Genomic DNA, 24,230 nt, shown 5'->3' on the forward strand with positions numbered 1-24,230 from the left:
GTGTATTTTGACCTTAGCCTTGTTTATCCATTTCTCCCTGTCTGCCGCCTGCCTTCCGACCTCCTGCCTGTTGAAGTGACTACGATTCTGGACTGCCTTTATACATCTGTTTGCACCTGTGTTGGCCATTGCTTCCCTGATTTTGAATAAACCTGCACATGGATCCTAAACCTCAGTTGTCTCTGTCACTTCCCGTGTTACAGACACACTTTTCTGTTATGGATGTGACAGATGTGAAATAGCCACATGTGTGACTTTGGTAAATCAAATATAACAGTTTGAAAACACTGACAGAGATATTTTAGAGCATTTTGAAAGCACTGTAAAGTACTTGCTTACACAAAACATCTAAAAACTTAAAAATCACCTTAAAATTAAGGTGAAAACTTAATTTTTTTGCATGGCAAGGTTGACATTTGCATGGAATTGCTCATTTATATATATGGAAAAGTTGGATGGATGTCTAAATGTTTAATGAAATCACTGGACAATCTAAATACTTAAAGATATCAAAGGTTAATTAGCGCCCAATTAACTTAATCAAGATATATTGTACTAAACCCTTTTGAAACATTATTGATCTAGTGCTGATTTGTATAAGAAAGTTATTTTATCTACAAAAAATTATAGAAACCCATTAGAACTATTCACTATATGACAAAGAGAAGGATAGCAAACATTACATCTGGTTGTAAAGGTAATCTGAACAGTCGTTATCCCAAAATATTACATTTCTGTAATTAAGTGAGCAAACAAATCATATTAGAAACATACATTTTCCAATATATCATCAAAATGAAGGCTGTTTCTAGGCAGATTGTCTTTTTTCTCTCTCATTTTGTTGCTCTTCCGCCCACATAAAACTTCAGATTCGGGCCTCAAGAAACAAACATCTCGCATCCAAATGAAATCCTTCCACGCTGCTGTTTCAATCCTCTCTATTCCTTCCTCCTCCCTTTCCTTTTCCGTCTTCCCACACGGTTATGACACGCAGCTCCTGCCAAAGACTCCTCCAAAAATAGAGTCATCCCCTCATTACTTTGTCTACTCGCATATAAGTGCATTATGGTGGAAAATGGTCATGGCTATGTGCGGACACCGACTGTCACACTCAAAAAAAATAACTTTTGCTGCTTATCTTAAGGTTTTTTTGGGACAACTTAATTGTTTTATGTTCATTCCACTTAAGTTTATAAAAAAGGATCAAGTTAATGTAATCAATTTGTGTTGGGACAGCATGAAGGAATTGTTTGGAACGCTGCATTTTTAACAATGTACAGTATGATGTATGAAATCTGGTAAAACCACTTCTTTATTTTCAACTGAAAGCAGAAGTATAATTTGGGTTTTTCTATAATTGAAGGTCACCTATGGTGAAAAAATCTACTTTTCAAGCTGTTTGGACAGCCATATGTGCATGTATGGTGTATAGACTGTCATATTAGGGTGATATAAGCACACCCAGTGCTTTTTTTTTCAATTTAACAACAGAAAAAATGGTGGACCAATTGGAGCGGTTTTCAAACCGACCGCAACTTTACGTAGGAGATCGGTCCCCCCGCCCACCAATATTGATTGACAGGCGCATCATCATATCCTCAGTTTGTTGATTCACGTCCGCCATTTTCAGCGTGAGTCGAAGCAATATCACTAAAGGAACACCCTAGCTCTATTTTTAGATGCAAGGCTCATTGGGCTCAACACAAGAGCAATATTCTCCACATTACCGCTCTAATCTAAATTATTGGTTGTATCTTTAGGTAGGTTTGCAAACATGTGTACTTCTCATCGAGTCTACCTTATACTTCAGCCGTTTGCATTTCTCGCGATCCCAGAAGCTCCCTGTGATCTTAACTAGCATGCGCTTTAGAATTCTAAACATCGCTTTCTATCAGGGTACACTCAAGTCGATGGCTGGGCGCCGCGGACCGCTGCAGAAACCTATGTTTAGAATTCAAAAATGCGTGGCGCGACGATTCGGGACACTTCATGTATCTGCCGCGCCACAGAGAGTGTCCGGTGTGCCGTGTCGCGGCTTCGAGCGGCGCATCCGGTGCCTCAGTCGAAGTTAATTCAGTGTGCGTGGTTATTAGTTTCTGTGTACAAGCTCGGCACTTGAAACTAGCACACAGTTGGCTGTAAAACTGTACAAAGACACAAATGATTTTGTACTCTCTGCTTGGTCTGTGTCAGAGTCGTATATGTACGACTGAATAGTGATCCTCTCACTCAAGCTCCTTCTCCTCTGAGTCTGCCTGTCAGACTCTGTGGCAAACGCAGAGCGGGTGAGCTCATGGCCCCGCCCCCTTGTTACGTTGGCGGGAAGCCGAAACTAATTTACATGTGAAGCAACACACCCATAAATCAGCGAACTGTGGACACGCCCCCAACATGACACTTTTTAACACATTATAATAAACAAATCTGAATTGTGTTTTAAACTGAACCTAAACTGACACACTCAGAAGAACCATAATATTAATATTAAATCAGAAAAAAGAGGTAAACTATGTGCCCTTTAACATGGAAAAGTGTTGGTTATGACAACAGTCTGCTTGATTTGCAGATTTTCATGATTAAAATAAAGCAAGAATAACCTTTGGATGCTTCTCAGGACATTTAAACTGTGAGTTTTGCTGTAGTCACACACAGTACTGTAAAAAATGCTGGGTTCCACATAAGGCTGCACGATATTATGTAACATGTAACATTGCAATATTTTCTTATTCTGTGATATATATCGCGATATGAATACAACTCCCTCAGATGACTTGAATATTTCTATTTGGAAACAATTCATAATTTTAGATTGAACGGGATGATTCTGTAGTGGAGTGCATCTGCATATAATGTAAAGGCAACACAGGCTCATTGTGAAAACGTAGCCCTGCGGACGTTTCTGGAGACAGCGAGTTACGTAGGCGGAGGTACGTATGGCTGCATTTCATTTCTTTAAACGAACGTTACGGGGCGGTGTGACGCCGTTCCTTTTCGCGCTTACCAGCTGACCGCTTACCTCCGTATGGACGGCATTCCGGCTGCAACCAGTTTGTCCCGTTAGCACGCCACGTCCGTCGGCGGATTTGAGATGCAGAGAGGAGTTGACCACGAAGAGGGGGGTTTGATTCTGGTGAAGAGCGGTTCCAGAAAGCAGGTAATACAAAAACAGAATCCAAAATATAAAACAAACAAGTGAATAGTAGGGTGAGGATGTGGTTAAAAAAAAAAAAGTCAGACGAAAGCTTTTATTTTTTTGGATTGCTTTTGAAACGTGTTGGTTGGGTTTAGGGAAGGAGGAGGGTGGGTCAGCTGATCGTTCGCTCAGTCAGTCAGAAAGTCTGTCCAAAAGTGAGTCGACAGCGGCCTCTGGTGGGTTAACGCGAGAACAGCAGGCGCGAATGGCACTCGCGAGGGAAATTTGAGATCACGAAAACAAAAACTGCAGAAAAACGTGCCGCCGGGATGTATTTCGTGGCCTCCAGAAACGTCCGTGGAGATACGATTTCAGAATGAGCCTGGGTTGTGTAAAAAATGTAGAAAAAGTTACAATTGAAACAGAGTGTTTTATCGTTTTCCGAGTCTAACAGTATTCAGGAACTGTAATTGAATAATAAAAATTCAAATAATTCAATAAAAATTTTGATGATGAAACAATATATTGTGCAGCCCTAGTTCCACACAAACGATTTGTGTTAGGACAACATGAAGGAATTAGGTTGACTTTTAAGTTTTTACAAATTTAAGTGGATTGAACATAAAATAATTGAGTTGTCCAAAAAAAACCTCAATAATTATGTTGTTTCAGCTAAGCTTTATATAAGAAGTTTGAACAAGCAGCTTTTTTGAGTGAGTACTTGATTTGAAAAAAAAAATGGTAAAAAGCGACAAGTTGACTACTTAAAAATTGAACAAACCAACTGTAACTTGGAACTACAAGTTGACTTAACTTAATTTTTATAATTATGCACATTGTTCCTTTACACTGTAAAAAATGCTGGATTCCACACAATTCCTTCAACTTCATCGTTTTTACAAATTTAAGTGGATTGCACATAAAACAATTAAGTTGTCCTCCAAAAAACCACATAATAATTGTGTTGGTTCAACTCATATTAAACAAGTAGATTGAACAAGCAGTAAAAGTAATTTTTGAGTGTACTTAATGATTTTAAGGCAACGGATTTACTCACTTTTCTGAGTAAAGTCAACTAGTCCCATTACAGTGCAAAAAAAAGCTTATTTTTAGTTTCAGCAAACTGTTGGGTAATATCATCATGCTGGTCTATGTATAAATCCTGTTGCATGAATCACACTCAGTCTGCTGAGCTGGCCACTTTGGATAGATATCGAACTTTCCAAGCCCTCCAAGACCTCTTATGGGAAATATTTCGTCATCGGCTCTGAGTGTCTGAGAGTGAAAATATCCACGTCATGCATTACTAACGCAGACAATAACCTCATCCCACAGGAAATAAAGCTCACAGATTTTCTCATTTAGGTCTGGTCTTAAAGACATAAAGGCCCTTCATTGTTTTTGGTCTCATTGCAATTCTTTTTGGAAATCGTTTTGTTAAAGTCTAAGCTTCGTAAAATGATGAGTTAAATAGATGAGTAAATGCAAATGATGCTGATTTAAATAAATCACCAAAATAGTGGTATAAAGTTAAATTGAACAAAAAAAGTTGTCTGACATAAATAAAGAAACATTGAATAAAGAATAAAGAAACATTACTAATACTTCAGTCTTAATTTCTAAATATTATAGGAAATCAGAAAGTAAAAATCTATGTACAAATATCTACAATTTCTTATGTAAAAATTATTTGAACTTCTGGCTTGAGTTTCATAGTTTACTGAATAATACATTTGTAATGAACTTTAATAAATGATATAAAAAAAACACTTTTAAAAAGTTGTAAACAATTGCAAAATTCTAAATCTGACACAAGAACAATAATTAAAAAAAATATAATAAAAATAACTTTATTTTATTGTTTTCATTTGCAGCTATTATAGGAAATCACTAATTAAAAATCTACATAAAATATATAAGATTTTTTTTCTGTAAAAAATTGAACTTCTGGCCTGACTTGCACAGTTTATTGAATTATAAATTTGTAACGAACTATAGTAAATGGAATAAAAAATATATATATTTTAAAAAGTTGTAAATAATGGCAAAAATCTAAATCAGCAATAATTTAAAAAAATAATAAAAATAACATTATTAATTTTGTTTTAATTTCCAGCTATTATAGGAAAGCACAAATTAAAAATCTACATAAAAATATCTATAATTTTCTCTAAAAAAAAAGAACTTCTGGCCTGACTTGCATAATTTATTAAATAATAAATTTGTAACAAACTATAATAAATGAAATGAAAAACACTTTTAAAAAGTGTAAAAAATTACACAATAGCAATAAACCAATAAAAAATAATAATAAATGTAAAATTATTAGTACTGTGTTAATTTCCAGCTATTATAGGAAATCACAAATTAAAAATCTATGTAAAAATATCTACAATTTCTTACGTAAAAATTTGAACTTCTGGCTTGAGTTTCATAGTTTACTGAATAATACATTTGTAATGAACTTTAATAAATGAAATAAAAACACTTTTAAAAAGTTGTAAACAATTGCAAAAATCTAAATCTGACACAACAACAATAATTAAAAAATATAATAAAAATTACTTTATTTTATTGTTTTCATTTTCAGTTATTATAGGAAATCACAAATTAAAAATCTACATAAAATATAAACGATATTTTTCTGTAAAAATGTGAACTTCTGGCCTGACTTGCATAGTTTATTGAATTATAAATTTGTAACGAACTATAGTAAATGGAATAAAAAAAAAATATATTTTTAAAAGTTGTAAATAATGGCAAAAATCTAAATCAGCAATAATTAAAAAAAATAATAAAAATAACATTATTAATTTTGTTTTAATTTACAGCTTTTATAGGAAAGCACAAATTAAAAATCTACATAAAAATATTTATAATTTTCTCTAAAAAAATAACTTCTGGCCTGACTTGCATAATTTATTGAATAATAAATTAGTAACAAACTATAATAAATTAAATTAAAAAAACACTTTAAAAAAGGTGTAAAAAATGACATAATAGCAATAAACAAATAAAAAATAATAATAAATGTAAAAATATTAGTACTGTGTTAATTTCCAGCTATTATAGGAAATCACAAAGTAAAAATCTATCAAAATAACTCATTTTCTGCACTGCCTGACTTGCATTGCTTGTTTATTGATTAATAAATATATAACGAACATAATAAAACATTTTACGATCTAACACAAGCCTTCTTAGTGCTTATTGGTAATTTAACTTTAAATGTGTGAATCTGTGCAAATTAAAGTTTCATCAAATAAACCCTTAAAAAGTACTGAATGCACAAAGTACAGGTCTTCTAGTGTCTGAGACAGAAAACCTGATAGTCTTTGTAGAGAGATCTGTAATGGGGAAACAGTGTCCCTTTGAACAAGTTCAGTCTTGGAAAGTCTTGGTCCTGCGCCCAAAACACTCACTACAAAGCAATCAATGTTGCTGTATACTGAGGATTCTCTGGCCTGTCTCTCTCTCTGAGCCTCAGGCCTCCATCAAAGCTGATAATAATGCCACACTGGTGTCCGTGACTCAAATGGCCCAAGGTGTGAGACATACAGCTGCTACTGATCTACGGGCAGCTTAGCATTCACAGGATATGAATAACTGATACCACTAAAAATGTGGAAGGAACTGAATATGCTCTATTACAATGAAAGAAAGAGACTTTAAAAAAAGCCACAAGAATAGTAGAATGCAAAGCTCTGGATACTGGAAAAGTTTCAGTGGGATTTAGTACCTTTTTGCATGCTTGCTAGGGTGTTGCTAGGTTGTAGCTTACAGTAGGGGGTTGCATTATCCTGCGTTACTGCGCAATTTTAAAATATTACGTTAGAAATGAGTGATAGAATCAAATTTCAAAGTAAAAACCGCTTCATTTGCAAATAAATAAATAAATAAATTACATTTGCTTGAGGTTGTTTTAGATTTGTCATAAAAAAGGGTTATTGTGAATAATGGAAATGCATAATCACTTATGTAGCACCCACCTCTATTATGCTTGCATTGTTTACTGTCGGTTGCTAGGTTACCAATACCACAGTCGGCCACTCATCTTGATGGAAACACGCCTAAGGGGCCGATCATACTGACCTCGCTTTTACGTTCCAAAAACACAACAAAATATTGTGCGTATTTCGTATTGTGGGAGAGTGTGCTGTTATTATTGTTATAATTGTAATATTTTAATAATATTGTGATATTCAAAATATGTAATGTCATACAGCTCTGGATCATTTGAAACAGCGACCACTAGTCTCTTCTCCATCTTTAATAGTCTCTGTAGTCGACAACACAAACACTGCTGTCACCACGACAAAAACCCCGCCTCTGTTTTCATTTGATTGGAGAATAAAAAAGACGTGACTGACGTAACGTGCTTTTTCCGCACAGAGTTGACTTTTTTCAACAGCGAAAATGCAAGGTGCAGCTAGCGGTTAAAATGCGAGGCATGCAGGGCGCATAATCAGCGCGCAAAAATTTTTCTTTTTTTGCAAACTTTCAAAAAATGAGTGACAGAAATGCTTTATTTTGCATACAAATCTCTGTTTTTACAATACGTTTTTTGCTTTTTTACGATTTTTGGTTGAGGTAAAGTGTAATTAAAGTGTAATGTGCTGAAAAATCTTAATGGAACGAAAAAAAATTTGCAATATTGACCTGTTGGTTTTTACATGTGGTGGATGTTTGTTTATCATGTGGTGGTTTTGGATTAGTGCAAAAACATATTAATGCAAATAACGAAAGATGGAAATGCATTTGCCAAATAAACTGATTGCTCTGTTTACTTTTCAACCCAGCCTTATTCTGAAAACGTACTGCCATATACATTTCTGGAGAGCGCCAAACACGTCCCAGGAGCTACGTTTTTTTTTGCAGTTTTTGTTTTCGCGAATCCACCAGAGGCCGCTGTGTATGCTTTTTCAGATCTCAAATTTCTGTCGCGAGTGCCATTCGCGCCTGCTGTTCTCACGTAAATCCACAAGAGGCCGCTGTCGACTGACTGACTGACCAATCGACTGACCCACCCTCCTCCATCCCTAAACCCAACCAAGTGTTTTCAAAAGCACTGATTGACCCAATTACTCCTTCTCTAATCCCCACCGACAGTTTTAAAAAACAATTCAGAAAAAGAAAAGCCCTTGCCTGATTGTTATGACGTTTTCAGATTTTACCAAATTCTCACCCTGTTATTTACTTGTTTGTTTGTTTTTTTGGCTTCTGGAACCATTTTTCATCAGACTCAAACCCCGTTGTCGTTGTCAGCTACTCTCTGCGTCTTAAGTCCACCAATGTACATGGCGAGCTAACTGGAGAAACAGGTAACAGCAGAAAAGTCGTTCACATGGAGATAAGCGGTCAGCTGCTAAGTGCGAAAAGGAACGGCGTCACACCGCCTCGTATCATTCATTTTACAGACAAAATGCAGCCATACGTACTTCTTGCTACATAATTCGCGATCTCCATAAATGTATATAGGGCTACGTTTTCAGAATGAGCCTGTGTTGTTACTTTTGGTTGCTAGGTTACCAATACTATATTGAGCCACTCTAACATCTTGTTGAAAATGCATCTAAATTGTCTTTTTTTTTTGGTGAATTTGAAAAGAATTGCTTCATATAAAGATGGAAACCCGGCTACTGGTGCCTGTCAAAAGTTAAAAGAATGACGTCTCTCTGTCTCTAAAACAGTCATCGTTTAGGAATGTGTTTACACTACTGAGATTCCTCCTCTTTTGTGGATTATTACAATTTTGCGCCACTCATGTGTACACGGTATGCTTGTTCAAAATAGCCACGTAAAATGTTACATTTTAAATCCATGCGTGCTTAAAAAAACACACTGGAACTCAGGAATGTGCGGATCTTGAAAGATAATGACTATATTTTCTTAAGCATTCTGATTTGACACTGCCGTACCTGCAACACGTCTGGAGGAGCCATCTGACCTTCCCATAAAAGGTGATTTATGAGAAAGACTCAAGTAAAACCTAGTAAAGAAGGGATTGCATCCGATTTCAGAAGACACTTTCATTCAGAGCAGCTTACAGAGCATTATGAGGAGCCAGAGGATAAATGCCGTGCTCAAGGACAAAATAGCAATAGATCATAAATGATGTCTTATGGGATTTAAACCAGCAGCCTCTGGGATTCAAGCCCCGATCTACCACAATACTTCAAAGTTTATGTAAAATATCCAATGTACAGTTTATAAAACACATTCTTTTCTCCTTTAAGATGAACATAAGCTCAATGTTTTCATCTGCATGCATGGAAGGCAAGTTAATATTGTCTGACACACTTCCTGTTTACCTAAGATCTTATATATGTCTAAATAACATTATTTAAATCAAGAATTCTTCACTGTATTTGATAAACAAAATCATAGAAGATGAATTTATAATTATAAAATATATATAATGATATATTTTCAGTTTTTAACAATGTTTATCTTCATCATGAAGGGATAGATGGGTAATCGCGAGGGCAATAACGAAAACCTTCACAGTGCTGCGTAATAAGGACTGTAATAGACAGGTATAACGGGAAATAATCATTAGACGTGCGCGTGGCTGTTTTTGCGCACACCGGCACTGCGCTTAAATCCATGAAGACACTCGTGCAGATGTTTCACCAACAAATATAATGATCATATCAATAAAACGACTAATATATTCTCCAAACCATGTAAAATACAATATTATACATGCCTGACAAACGCCAATTTTTCCTCACAGAAACGCGAAAAGCCGTTATCCAGGTCACGCGCAACTGGGCCGCTACTTTCAGTGTTTTCTTGACGACAGGTGGCAAAGAAACCTTTATAAACATATTATTAAACCCATACAGAATTGAAAAGGACTGAAAACATGCGTATGATTTAAGACTCTTCAGAAATACTTTGACCGCTCGTGCATTTAACGTTCCTTAGGGTCTTCAGAGAATTTTCTGCGTATTTCTTAATTTCAGCTGTACATACCTTTGTCTGACAGCGTCAGTTTTTCTTCAAAGCTGCTCTCAAGAGCTTTGTTCTCCATTTTGTTCAAGGTTTTCAGTCAGTCATTCCATTACAGGGTCCAAAAGAGACGTGTAAAAAAGAGGAACTCCCAGTTAGGAACACACCCGAATGCGGTGGCCCTTTAAAACTGATCAATGACAGACGGTTGAGCTCAATTAAAACAAATTCGCGATCGACGATTGATTAATTTCGCTATTTCCACTGAAACGTGTAATCTCAGCTGTGAAAACTAAAGATAGAAAAAGAGGGGGGCCCAAATCCGGGGCCCTGCCCACTGAACAGCAGCCGCTCGCTGAATACAGCCGCTCAATGCGGGACGGTCTCTGCCTATCCACTGGACCGTACCATTCGCTAAAATAGGGGACGAACGAACTAGGGGTGGCACATATGTAAATTTTATTCATATTTATATGGATTATTTTGACTTTCCTGAGTTTAATATAAATAATTAATTTATTTTTAAATCTTGTTTCCTTGTGTAGTAAAGGAAAACGAATGTTTATAGGATTTCGCTGCATTGCTCCCCCTTTTGGTTTGTAAAAGCGGGATCTGCGGCAGTGATGGAGGCATACGGGCACACGTCCTTTAATTTGTCCCACTGGAAGACTGAGGTGGATGCCAAATTTCAAATGTCATCAAATCAACACTATGACCTGGTGGACATGCAAACGCAATTTAAAGGCAAAAGTGCTAGTAGATAGTTGCAACGATGTGTACTTTAAAATATTGTTAATATTAGTAATAACATAATAACAGGAATATATTTAGCAACACTTCAGTTTGCTTTTGGGTTGGCAAGTTACGGGAGCAGATGTCAGTGTATAAAGCCTTTATTTAATATGATTGATCTGAACCACATTTTCATTCTTCTATTATAGTAGTTAATGATACTGTCAGTGTTTCTCAACCACATTACTCTGCACATTTCTCATGTCTTCTTAACCAAACACACCTGATTCAGATCATCAGCTCATTAATAGAGACTGAACGACCTGTAATGGGAGTGACAGACAAAGGAGACATCCAAAACATGCAGTGTTGGTGGTCCTCCAGGAACGTGGTTGAGAAACATAGCTCTATAACATAAAAAAAGCATGAATATTAAAATACTACCTGAAAATTCTCAGTTCCTTTGCATGTACTGGATTTATAGGTATGATTAAGATATTTGTTTTTAGTCTATAATAGTACAAATTTAAAATAAAAATATTGTCTTTTTTAATCATAACTTTTAATCATAACTTTTAGTTTAACATAAACAGTACAGTACTATATTGAACAGTACTAACAGTACTATTTTTTGTATTAATCACATATAATATAATGATAATTATAAATATAATGGTATTATAAATATATATTAGAAACAGATTAAACTGATAAACAAAGACTGAGCAGGCTGCCCATTTTATCTCAAACTAACAAAACAACTGCAATAAATTAATATTGCATCCATATAAATATCAGATCTTTCTTAAAGTAAGGCAAATTAATCAAATAACCATTTTATTTATATTTTTAAACACGTAAAAATGCATTGTAACTGTCTGGTTAACATTTTGTCCATAGATTATGCTAAAAATAAGACAAAACAAAGAAAATAGCTACAAAAAAACCCTCAAAATTAGCTTAGGGTGGTGTCATGAACACATTTTTACCAAATAAACAGTTTGCTTTTTTAGAGTGCAAGTTAAAGGGTTTAAACGATCTCAAAGACTCAAGAACCACACACTTATTCCTATAAACATACTAAAATTAACCATATTCATTCAGCACCAGTCAAAGGCCTTTATAACTAAGACGGCATTAGTCTGAGACTGCAGAAAACGTCATTACAGTTCCAACTTTACTGGATCATGTGTAAACCAGTGCGAGTCTGGTCTTATTTAATGCTTTAACTACAGCTTTTAAGAGCTGAAATCAGGCCATTATAACAGCACGAAGCAAATCAGCCATCTGGTACCACTGATAAAACCCTGCCAACAATCCCAGCGGAGCATACCTGCCACCAAACCACTAACATTTACGTGAATAACCTACATTTTCAAAACAAAATCAATCAAATGGTTAAAAAAAGAAAAGAAAACCCATGAGGCATAAACCCCATCAGCTAGAGAACACATAAAAATAATGCAGAGGTCAAAAACCGCATGCAATGCAGTCAGGCGGAGAGTTTTCTCAGACTGCTTTGAGTCCACGCTCGCGGCCAATTTCGAGATAAATGTAGATCCAATCAGTCATGAGTTAAACAATTGGGATCTGTATAGGCCTGAAGCCTGAGGATGTGTATCCGGCGTGATGGCGCACTCATTACGTACCCTTATTAAAATCATGTCTCGCTGCCATGGAGAGCGACGCGGATGTGATAAAAAGAGGCTTTGTTGTGGCCACATAGGTGAGAATGGGGTCAGGTTTGCTCTGCTTTCCAGAAATCTTAAATAGGGTTTGTTTTTGAGCTTTAAGCAAGTCTCATATCAAAAATAATCTGCTAATATGGTCTGCTAATTCAAAAGAGATGCACATAGTCCACCCCAAAATGACAATTTACCCACTATTTACTCTTCCTTGAGTGATTCCAAACCTTTATGAGTTTTTCCTTCTGCTGAACACAACAGAAGACATTTTGAAGAAAGCTGGAAACCTGTAACCATTGACTTCCATGAAAATAAATACTGTGGAAGTCAATGGTTACAGGTTTTAAGCATCTTTCTAAACATCTTAAAGAAAGAAAGAAACTTAAGCAGGAAATAAATGATGACAGAATTTTCAGTTTTGATGAACTATCGTTTTGAGGAGGTTAGATACTAAACTGAACTAAATATGCTTGATGTATTGTACATTTTTCACAATGATGAAACCTTGTATCTGTTTATATTGTATCTGAATGTTTATCCCTGTTTCTGCATTGTATAAAGCATAATAGGTGATTTGACTTGAAATTTGCTAATGATCACAGATGTTTCGGGATGCACTATATTGTTTGTGCCAGGAAAACCAAACCTGGGTTTTCACAGTGACACCATTGAAGAACATTTCTAGTTCCCCAATTAAACAACCTGAAAAGTTCTTCAAAGAGCCATTTTTCATACACTGTAAAAAAAAAACCCGTAAAAAACGACAATTTGTCGGCGCAATAGCCTAGTGGTGAGCACGTCGACATATGGTGCAGTAGCATGTCAGGGCATCCCGAGTTTGAATCCCAGCTTGAGGTCATTTCCCTATATAATCGATTATTTATGACCACAGAGAGTCAGGACCTCGGTTTAACGTCTTATCTGAAAGACGACGCTCACAAAATAGTGTCCCCTTCACTGTACTGGGGCATTGGGACTCACACAGACCACAGGTTGAGCGCCCCCTGCTGGCCTCACTAACACAACTTCCTACAGCAATGTTTTTTTCCCATAGCTTCAGTGGGCGACCATGTAAGAGTTCTTGTTACATGTTACATTACAATTAATCAGGCATTATAACATGCTACTGTCTCTAAACCTAACCTGCATCCTAATATTACTCAGTAGTTATGTAATTAGTTGCACTTTAATAATGACACTTTAAAATAGGCCAAAAATTACAGTAAGTATAGAACTATGCCAAAAAATTGCTAATATATTTTTGATCAATACTCTACAGCTAATATTCACTATACGCTTATTTCACGCTGACTCCATTTTAAAGAACCAAAGCGAGGCTGCGGTGGGAAGAAACCCGGAAGTATAGGACCAGCACTGTAAACATTGCAGTAACATACTGTGGGCTATAAACCTCCAGCTGTTGCAGAGAATTCAGAATGCAGAAATGGTAAACATCACTTTAATATCATTCAGTAAGTTTAATTTAAACAATTAAAAGCAATTTAGCGTCAAATAACATCACAATCTCTTTAAGAGTAATATGCTTAAGTGTCCTCCTAGGCTTCAGTTTTTGGCACCAATTAAACACTGTGGGGACCCTTTCCTGCTTCAGCCTATGTAACCCGGTGAGCGATAAAACTCTGCAGTTCTTCGTAGCACACCCTCGTGTTGTCTGTAATAGTGTTGTCCCGGTACTGAAGTTTTAAAAACATCCATTTCCCGCTAACATTCAAACACAGCTGAGCGCGTTCATAAACAGCGCTGATTTACCATAGTATTCACCAGTGCTCATCAGTTTACCGCTCTTTATCCAGTGCAAACACAGATACACGGACACTGGAGCACGAAGCAGCCGTGAAGATCAGTCGAGTCATCAAGCAGAAGCAGATCGCTGGTCTGTGTTTGTGCTCGGTAAACAGTGGAGGGTGAACTGATGACCTTCTCGGCCAATCACAATCATTTCTGTTGAGCACGTGAACACATGGCAAATCAGCGCTGTTTTAAGAAAGCCATCAACAGTGCCTTACATGTTAGCGGGAAATTGACCGAAAACGTAGTCCCGAGGACGTTTCTGGAGACTGCGAATTATGTAGCCGGAGGTACGTATGGCTGCATTTCGTTTTTTAAGCGAACGCTGCGGGGCGGTATGACGCCGTTCCTTTTAGCGCTCGCCGGCTGACCGCTTGCCCTTGTGTGAAGGGCTTTCCCGCTAAACTAGTTTGTCTGGTTAGCTCGTCCTGTGCGTCAGCAGACTCGATACGCAGAAAGGAGCTGACCATGACGACGACGAGCGGGTTCGAGTCTGGGGAAGAGCGGTTCCAGAAATCAGGTAAGACTAAAACAGAATCCAAGAAATAAAGTGAAGAAGTTCGTAAAATCCGAAAACTCAGTAAAAAAAATTAATAAAAAATCGGACGAGGGCTTTTCTATTTCTGGACGGCTTTTGTAAATCGTTGGTTGGGTTTAGGGCGGGCGGGTCAATCGGTAAAATTGGTTGGGTTCGGGGAAGGAGGAGGGTGGGTCGGCTGGCCGATTGGCCGGTTGCCCAGTCAATCATTCAGCCAGTCGGACAGACAGACGTTCGTTCGACAGCGGCCTCTGGTGGGTTCACGCGAGAACCGCAGGAGACATCCGAGAAGCCAAAAAGGCGCACACAGCGGCCTCTCGCGGATTCGCGAAAACCAAAAACTGCAAAAATACGTACCTCCCGGGAAGTATTTCGCGGTCTCCAGAAACGTCCTCGGGACTACGTTTTCGGAATGAGCCTGGATTGAAAGAATCAGTTCATTAACTCGAGTTTAATAAATAGCATTTAAAACGTTTGTTTGGGAAAGAAAAAGCTAGCTAACTAGTGCCATTTCCCTTAACTTAGCTGAAAATGAGCTCTGATGTCCCTTTTTATTTTCACCATACATTCAGAACGGACCTTCGGGTCAATCAGAAGGCGGTGAAATGAAAAATTTGTGTCACTTTCTCTTCGCTGATAAGATATACAGCCAAGAACACAACGTTCCTATGTAACTCCCAACGATACTTTCGGGTTTCTTCCCACCGCAGCCTCGATTTCGCTTTTAAAAATGGCGGCCGCGTGAAATCAGTCTATTGTAAGACATTCAGTCTTGTTATTTAAGACATTTGTTATTGTGCTCAACAAACACATCATCAGAGTAAGCAGATGATTTGTTTTTTTGTTGTAGATGAACTTTAGGAAACACATTAAGGTTAATTTCTCCTCACTTCAGAATGACTAGATTATATTGTCTGACTGCATTCTCGCAATAATAAGCATCAACTCACAAAAACACATCACTTTATCAGATCTTTGCAAGATTGGTATGATATATAGATAATAAAGAGAAGCTGAAATGAACAATGGTGAGGTCAGCATGTGAATATATTCACAGCTGTTGATGGGGGCGGTCAGAACAGCTGCAGGGTTTGAGATATCAGCAGCAGGCGACAAACGGACATTACTGCACTCCTATTACTACAAAATACTTCAACTATTAGATCTAGTATACACTGTAAAAAGCGATTAGCTGAATTCACTTGAAAAAAATGAGTAAACATTGCCTTAAAATGATTAAGGAAATGAACTATGTGGATAAGTATAAAATTAAGTAGTTAAGTAAGTTGCAACAGAAATATTTTACATTTATAAGTCACTTTTCAGGTTTACTTTTAAGGTTTACTTTTAAGTACTTTTAAGTACTCTTAAGTAATTGTTTATTTTATTTTATTTTTTTTACAGTGTTGTAGCATTTAAAACCTGACAAATTTGACTTTCAGGAAAAAAATATTAGGTTTTATGACTGCTTGGATATATTGGAATATTTCTAAAAATTTCATGTTTAAAGAAATTAATAGTTCAATTACGTATGAATGCATTAAATATATCTTAAAAACATTAAAGATAAAACATTGTACAGTTAAAATGACTTGCCAACTATACATTTTTAAAATAAATATACTTACACTTTAGTCAGTAACACACTAAGGTTGTATTTGTTAATGTTAGTTAAAGCATTGAATAACATGAACAAACAATGAACAATACATTTATTATATTTGTTCATGTTAATTAACGTTAGCTCGTGAAATTAAAGTCGTTCTTTGTTAGTTCATGTTAATAAATGGTGAATAAAGTAATGTTAACAAGCTAGAATTTGGATGTTAATAATGCATTAGGTAATGTTGAACTATGGTTAATAAATACTGTACAAGTATAGTTCATTATTAGTTCATGTTAGTAAATATATTAACTAATGAAAGCTAAAGTGTGACCTTAAAGCCATTTCAACTTGCATTGCATTAAACTGACTTTAAGCGTTCAGCTATATCTTGTATAACTTAAATCAAGTTGAAATGTGCTAATTTTAATTTAAATTAACATCAAAACAAGCATGTCTTCCTTACTTACTGATCATTTATCTTTATACTGTTTGATGCAAAAAAAAAAAAATAGCAGTGATAAACATAGATAATAATATTTTTGGGCAGCAAATCAGGATTATAGAATGATTTCTGCACAGTAAAATAATAGTTGCCACCTTTATTGTTTACTCTTTACAGTCATCTCAACTTTCTTCAGTCAAAATGACTAAAATATTAAGTTAAACTCTGTATAACTTCAAATAAAATAAGTTAAGACAACATTAAAAACATTTGTTGTCATGATTATTTGTCATAATAGTTTTACAGTATGAATCATCATTTGAGACCACCACAAGGACTTGATTAATAATGAATCATAACTAAATAATAAACATTTGTTATATCAAAATCTTGCTGCCTTAAAGTTTAGTGGAATTAATTGAACTTTTATAGCCATCTTAACTTACATCAATCAAACTAAATCAGACAAAAATATGTTAAACGTTGTATAACTTAACAAAATTTAGTTTATTAAATTAAGTTAAAGCAACATAAAAATATTTGTCATCTGAACTTTTTGTCATTACAACTTTTTTACAGTGTAAAAGCGCTATTAAATGGAGTTATGAATTAATAAAGTTCAGTAGCGGGACCACGCCTAAACCAATCAGCCTCCTCCGCCTACTATTTAGAGGAAGTGGACCCTCCCTAAACCGTTTGTCTCAGATTCTCCCTCCCTCCCACCCAATTTCCCTCTAAATCTCATCCACTCATCCCCTACACCCCCTCCCTCACCTCTCCATACCTCTTAACATCCCTCTCTTCTTCCACAGGCTGCATCGGGGGGGGTCTTCTAAAGTTTCTACCTTAACCTACGAGACAAAGCCCCCACTCTGAGTCTCCCTGGACAAGACTCCCTGATCAGCCAGTCCAAGGATCATCCATACTTCTCTTCTCAATCTACATAACCATTACCTACTTCTCCCTACAACTAGTAATAAAGTTTCTCAAGCAACGGTTGTAGCGTGGTCCTTGATAGTGAAATAGCAAATAAACATTGCGGATGAATCATTTCATACATAATGTTGACTTTGCTCATAGGAGGTCAAAGACTGACGCCACAGAGGACATTTTCAGGTCATGACCGTCTGAAATCCCCTCAAAGATTTTAGCATTGTTCAGATGAGCACGCAGACCTCCACACCCTCAACAGCTGCTGTACATCAAAACTGACCGAGGATCAGCTGAAACACATCACTCACTTCATCATGTTTATCGTCCAGCAGGTCCAGGATCAGCTGAAACACATCCGTCACTGTATCATGTTCATCGTCCAGCAGGTCCAGGATCAGCAGAAATACATCCCTCACTTCATCATGTTCATCGTCCAGCAGGTCCAGGATCAGCTGAAACACATCACTCACTTCATCATGTTCATCGTCCAGCAGGTCCAGGATCAGCTGAAACACATCACTCACTTCATCATGTTCATCGTCCAGCAGGTCCAGGATCAGCTGAAACACATCACTCACTTCATCATGTTCATCGTCCAGCAGGTCCAGGATCAGCTGAAACACATCCCTCACTTCATCATGTTCATCGTCCAGCAGGTCCAGGATCAGCTGAAAGACATCCCTCACTTCATCATGTTCATCGTCCAGCAGGTCCAGGATCAGCTGAAACACATCACTCACGTCATCATGTTCATCGTCCAGCAGGTCCAGGATCAGCTGAAACACATCCCTCACTTCATCATGTTCATCGTCCAGCAGGTCCAGGATCAGCTGAAACACATCCCTCACTTCATCATGTTCATCGTCCAGCAGGTCCAGGATCAGCTGAAACACATCACTGACTTCTTCATGTTCATCGTCCAGCAGGTACAGGATCAGCTGAAACACATCACTCACTTCATCATGTTCATCGTCCAGCAGGTCCAGGATCAGCTGAAACACACCCCTCACTTCATCATGTTCATCGTCCAGCAGGTCCAGGATCAGCTGAAACACATCCCTCACTTCATCATGTTCATCGTCCAGCAGGTCCAGGATCAGCTGAAACACATCACTGACTTCATCATGTTTATCGTCCAGCAGGTCCAGGATCAGCTGAAACACATCACTCACTTCATCATGTTTATCGTCCAGCAGGTCCAGGATCAGCTGAAACACATCCCTCACTTCATCATGTTCATCGTCCAGCAGGTCCAGGATCAGCTGAAACACATCCCTCACTTCATCATGTTCATCGTCCAGCAGGTCCAGGATCAGCTGAAACACATCACTCACTTCATCATGTTCATCGTCCAGCAGGTCCAGGATCAGCTGAAACACATCCCTCACTTCATCATGTTCATCGTCCAGCAGGTCCAGGATCAGCTGAAAGACATCCCTCACTTCATCATGTTCATCGTCCAGCAGGTCCAGGATCAGCTGAAACACATCACTCACGTCATCATGTTCATCGTCCAGCAGGTCCAGGATCAGCTGAAACACATCCCTCACTTCATCATGTTCATCGTCCAGCAGGTCCAGGATCAGCTGAAACACATCCCTCACTTCATCATGTTCATCGTCCAGCAGGTCCAGGATCAGCTGAAACACATCCCTCACTTCATCATGTTCATCGTCCAGCAGGTCCAGGATCAGCTGAAACACATCACTGACTTCATCATGTTTATCGTCCAGCAGGTCCAGGATCAGCTGAAACACATCACTCACTTCATCATGTTTATCGTCCAGCAGGTCCAGGATCAGCTGAAACACATCCCTCACTTCATCATGTTCATCGTCCAGCAGGTCCAGGATCAGCTGAAACACATCCCTCACTTCATCATGTTCATCGTCCAGCAGGTCCCGGATCAGCTGAAACACATCACTCACTTCATCATGTTCATCGTCCAGCAGGTCCAGGATCAGCTGAAACACATCCCTCACTTCATCATGTTCATCGTCCAGCAGGTCCAGGATCAGCTGAAACACATCACTGACTTCTTCATGTTCATCGTCCAGCAGGTACAGGATCAGCTGAAACACATCACTCACTTCATCATGTTCATCGTCCAGCAGGTCCAGGATCAGCTGAAACACGTCCCTCACTTCATCATGTTCATCGTCCAGCAGGTCCAGGATCAGCTGAAACACATCCCTCACTTCATCATGTTCATCGTCCAGCAGGTCCAGGATCAGCTGAAACACATCCCTCACTTCATCATGTTCATCGTCCAGCAGGTCCAGGATCAGCTGAAACACATCCCTCACTTCATCATGTTCATCGTCCAGCAGGTCCAGGATCAGCTGAAACACATCATTCACTTCATCATGTTCATCGTCCAGCAGGTCCAGGATCAGCTAAAACACATCACTCACTTCATCATGTTCATCGTCCAGCAGGTCCAGGATCAGCTAAAACACATCCCTCACTTCATCATGTTCATCGTCCAGCAGGTCCAGGATCAGCTAAAACACATCCCTCACTTCATCATGTTCATCGTCCAGCAGGTCCAGGATCAGCTAAAACACATCCCTCACTTCATCATGTTCATCGTCCAGCAGGTCCAGGATCAGCTGAAACACATCCCTCACTTCATCATGTTCATCGTCCAGCAGGTCCAGGATCAGCTAAAACACATCACTCACTTCATCATGTTCATCGTCAAGCAGGTCCAGGATCAGCTAAAACACATCCCTCACTTCATCATGTTCATCGTCCAGCAGGTCCAGGATCAGCTAAAACACATCATTCACTTCATCATGTTCATCGTCCAGCAGGTCCAGGATCAGCTAAAACACATCCCTCACTTCATCATGTTCATCGTCAAGCAGGTCCAGGATCAGCTAAAACACATCCCTCACTTCATCATGTTCATCGTCCAGCAGGTCCAGGATCAGCTGAAACACATCCCTCATTTCATCATGTTCATCGTCCAGCAGGTCCAGGATCAGCTGAAACACATCTGTCACTGTATCATGTTCACCGTACAGCAGGTCCAGGATCAGCTGAAACACATCCCTCACTTCATCATGTTCATCGTCCAGTAGGTCCAGGATCAGCTAAAACACATCCCTCACTTCATCATGTTCATCGTCCAGCAGGTCCAGGATCAGCTGAAACACATCCCTTACTTCATCATGTTCATCGTCCAGCAGGTCCAGGATCAGCTGAAACACATCCCTCACTTCATCATGTTCATCGTCCAGCAGGTCCCGGATCAGCTGAAACACATCCCTCACTTCATCATGTTCATCGTCCAGCAGGTCCAGGATCAGCTGAAACACATCCCTCACTTCATCATGTTCATCGTCCAGCAGGTCCAGGATCAGCTGAAACACATCCCTCACTTCATCATGTTTATCGTCCAGCAGGTCCAGGATCAGCTGAAACACATCACTCACTTCATCATGTTCATCGTCCAGCAGGTCCAGGATCAGCTGAAACACATCACTCACTTCATCATGTTTATCGTCCAGCAGGTCCAGGATCAGCTGAAACACATCCCTCACTTCATCATGTTCATCGTCCAGCAGGTCCAGGATCAGCTGAAACACATCCCTCACTTCATCATGTTTATCGTCCAGCAGGTCCAGGATCAGCTGAAACACATCACTCACTTCATCATGTTCATCGTCCAGCAGGTCCAGGATCAGCTGAAACACATGCCTCACTTCATCATGTTCATCGTCCAGCAGGTCCAGGATCAGCTAAAACACATCACTCATTTCATCATAGAATAAATCATTCATTCATTCATTTTCCTAATTCAGCTTAGTTCCTTATTTATTAGGGGTCACCACAGTGGAATGAACCACCAACTATTCCAGCAAGTTGTACATGGCGGATACCTTGGGAAACACCCATACACTCTCACACACACTCATACAATAGGGCCAATTTAGTTTATTTAATTCACCTATAGAACGTGTTTGGACTGTGGGGGAAACTGAAGCAACCGGAGGAAACCCATGCCAACACGGGGAGTTTAAGCTCAGGTATGTCTCGAGAACTCCCCTGCTTGATAACGGTTAATGTAAATTATGAATAGCTATGGAGAGTGTATGCTGAATTCAACGCTTGTCTATGATGTCGATTTGGTTTGGTCAATTTACTTATGTTACATGTTTTTGGACTGTGCGGGAAACCGGAGCACCCGGAGGAAACCCACGTCAACACGGGGAGAACATGTAAACTCCACACAGAAATGCCAAATGACCCAGCCGGGACTCCAACCAGCGACCTTCCTGCTGTGAGGTGATCGTGCTACCCACTGCGCCACCGTGACGCCCTTGACGTAACATTCAAACTAAAAAATCTATTCCAGAGATTGATCATTTAAATAACACACAAATATTTATTAAAATCTATATTCGTAATGTATTTTTTTTAACGTAATGACGTTTGTTTAAGCTGGAATCCACAGTTTTGCAGGATTATACAAGAACGATGTCTTGGAAAGGACTGTGGGTTCATAGAAACCTGTGAGAAGATGATAGAAATATACACTGAAGTTAAAACCCTGGATAAAATAAGTAAACAATTTATTTTTACATGAAGCAGTGTTACCTGGACCGGGTATATCCTGTCCTTTGACTTCCTGCATGTGCCTGTTTGTTCCAGATAGGAAGGCGGCGCTGGACACCATGTGTTTGACGGGACGATTGTAGTTCACTATGTCATAGTGTCCCGGTCCGGGGAAAGGAGGGACTTTTTCTGGTATCAAAGGTGGTGCAGATAATCCCAAATAGTACCTCCTTCTGCACAGAGATTAGATATTCAGCATCTTAATCATCATGTAATAAATATAAAGACCTTTCATGTCCTATATAACTGAATAAACAGACATCTTAGAGATCTATAATTGTTCTTATTATGCTTTAAAAAACAAGTTAATGCTAGATGTTTAAAGCAAAATATGAATGTTTAAGATTTGTTTGTTTTTTAAAGAAGTCTCTTCTGCTCACCAAGCCTAAAATTGTGAAATATTTTTACTATTCAACATAACTGTTCACTATTTGAATATATAATATATATAAGTCTAATTTATTTATCTGATTTTAAACTACATTTATAAGTAGAACATGATCATACAGAAAGCATTCTAATATTCTGATTTGCTGCTAAATAAAACATTTCATTATTGTTAAAAACAGCTGAGTAGATTTATTTCAGCTTTCTTTGATGAATAGAAAGTTCAGAATAACAGCATTCTTCTGTAATATGAATATTTTGTGACATTATGAATGTCTTGATCATCACTTTTGATCAGTTTAAAGCATCCTCGCTATAAAAAGTATTAGTTCTGATCATTTGTTTACCCCTTTGTTTCACTCAAAACGGTATATAAACGCCTCTTAAACAGCAAATCAGCATATTATAATGAAAAGTTTAAAATATGACCATTTCAGAAAGGATCGTGTGACTGGAGAAATGTTGCTAAACTTTCAGCTTTGAAATTACACAAATATTTTTTTTTATTTAAATATATATATGCAAATAGAGAGCAGCTATTTTAAATGCTAAAAATAATGTTTAAATGTAACTTTTTTTGCTGTACTTTGGATCCAATAAAAGCAGAAGAGACTTTTTAAAAATATATTTTAAAATATTATGTCAAATATTATGTCTAATGCTGGTTCAAGGAATTTTGGATATTCAGATAATCCAGCTTGAACTCACGAGAAAACGTAAGTATATTATGTTTTGACAGTTTAGTGGCTAATTCGTACGAATTCGTACGAGTTCAGTCGTACGAAATTGTACAATTTAAAAAAGAAGGTGTGGCACCTAACCCCACCCCTAAACCCAACCATCATTGGGGGATGAGCAAATCGTACTAAATTGTACGAATTAGATCGTACGAATTCATACGAAATAGCCACTAAATCAAAAAGTTACGAATTGCCGTGAGATTGTGTTGGATAATCGCATAGTTATCTTTTTACTTGTGATCACAGATAATAAAACATAACATTCAAATTAAAATATAATAGTACAGAGATCTATCATTTAAATACCAAACACACAAATATTTATTAGAATCTATATTTCTAAAGTTTTTTTTAACTTAATTATGTTTGTTTAAGCTGGAATCCACAGGATTATACATAAACAATGTCTTGGTAAGGACTGTGGGTTCATAGATACCTGTGAGGAGATGACAGAAATAATCAATAAAGTTAAAACCGTGAATAAAAAAAGCAGACTTTTTAAAATATATAAACGTATTACTGTTCTAAAATGTTTGACCAGCACTGTATGTTAAGAGATTTATTTAAAGTACTTTAAAGTAACATAGCTGTGTATTCCAATTAAAATTATTTGCAGGAATAATTAAAAATACTCAAAAGTCACCAATG

General features: G+C 37.8%; 2 protein-coding genes across 4 annotated transcripts in view; both read right to left on the reverse strand.

Moving 5' to 3' along the window:
* The window catches only part of map7d1b (MAP7 domain containing 1b), a 91,247-nt gene extending 80,789 nt beyond the window's left edge, over positions 1 to 10,458 (reverse strand). For all 3 annotated transcript variants that reach the window (XM_056479343.1, XM_056479344.1, XM_056479342.1), the window contains exon 1: positions 10,112 to 10,458. In XM_056479343.1, the coding sequence (XP_056335318.1) occupies positions 10,112 to 10,169 (58 nt within the window). In that variant the 5' untranslated portion in view covers positions 10,170 to 10,458. The remainder of the gene's footprint in view (positions 1 to 10,111) is intronic.
* An 11,804-nt stretch (positions 10,459 to 22,262) lies between these two features.
* Positions 22,263 to 24,230, reverse strand: part of stpg1 (sperm-tail PG-rich repeat containing 1) — an 8,180-nt gene continuing 6,212 nt past the window's right edge. Inside the window, exons 7-8 of the mRNA XM_056480327.1 lie at positions 22,438 to 22,628; positions 22,263 to 22,350 (exon numbers count right to left, since the gene is read on the reverse strand). Coding sequence (XP_056336302.1) covers positions 22,277 to 22,350; positions 22,438 to 22,628 — 265 coding nt within the window. The 3' untranslated portion in view covers positions 22,263 to 22,276. The remainder of the gene's footprint in view (positions 22,351 to 22,437; positions 22,629 to 24,230) is intronic.

This window comes from Danio aesculapii, chromosome 19 (genome assembly GCF_903798145.1).
Source record: "Danio aesculapii chromosome 19, fDanAes4.1, whole genome shotgun sequence".
Classification (NCBI taxonomy): domain Eukaryota; kingdom Metazoa; phylum Chordata; class Actinopteri; order Cypriniformes; family Danionidae; genus Danio; species Danio aesculapii.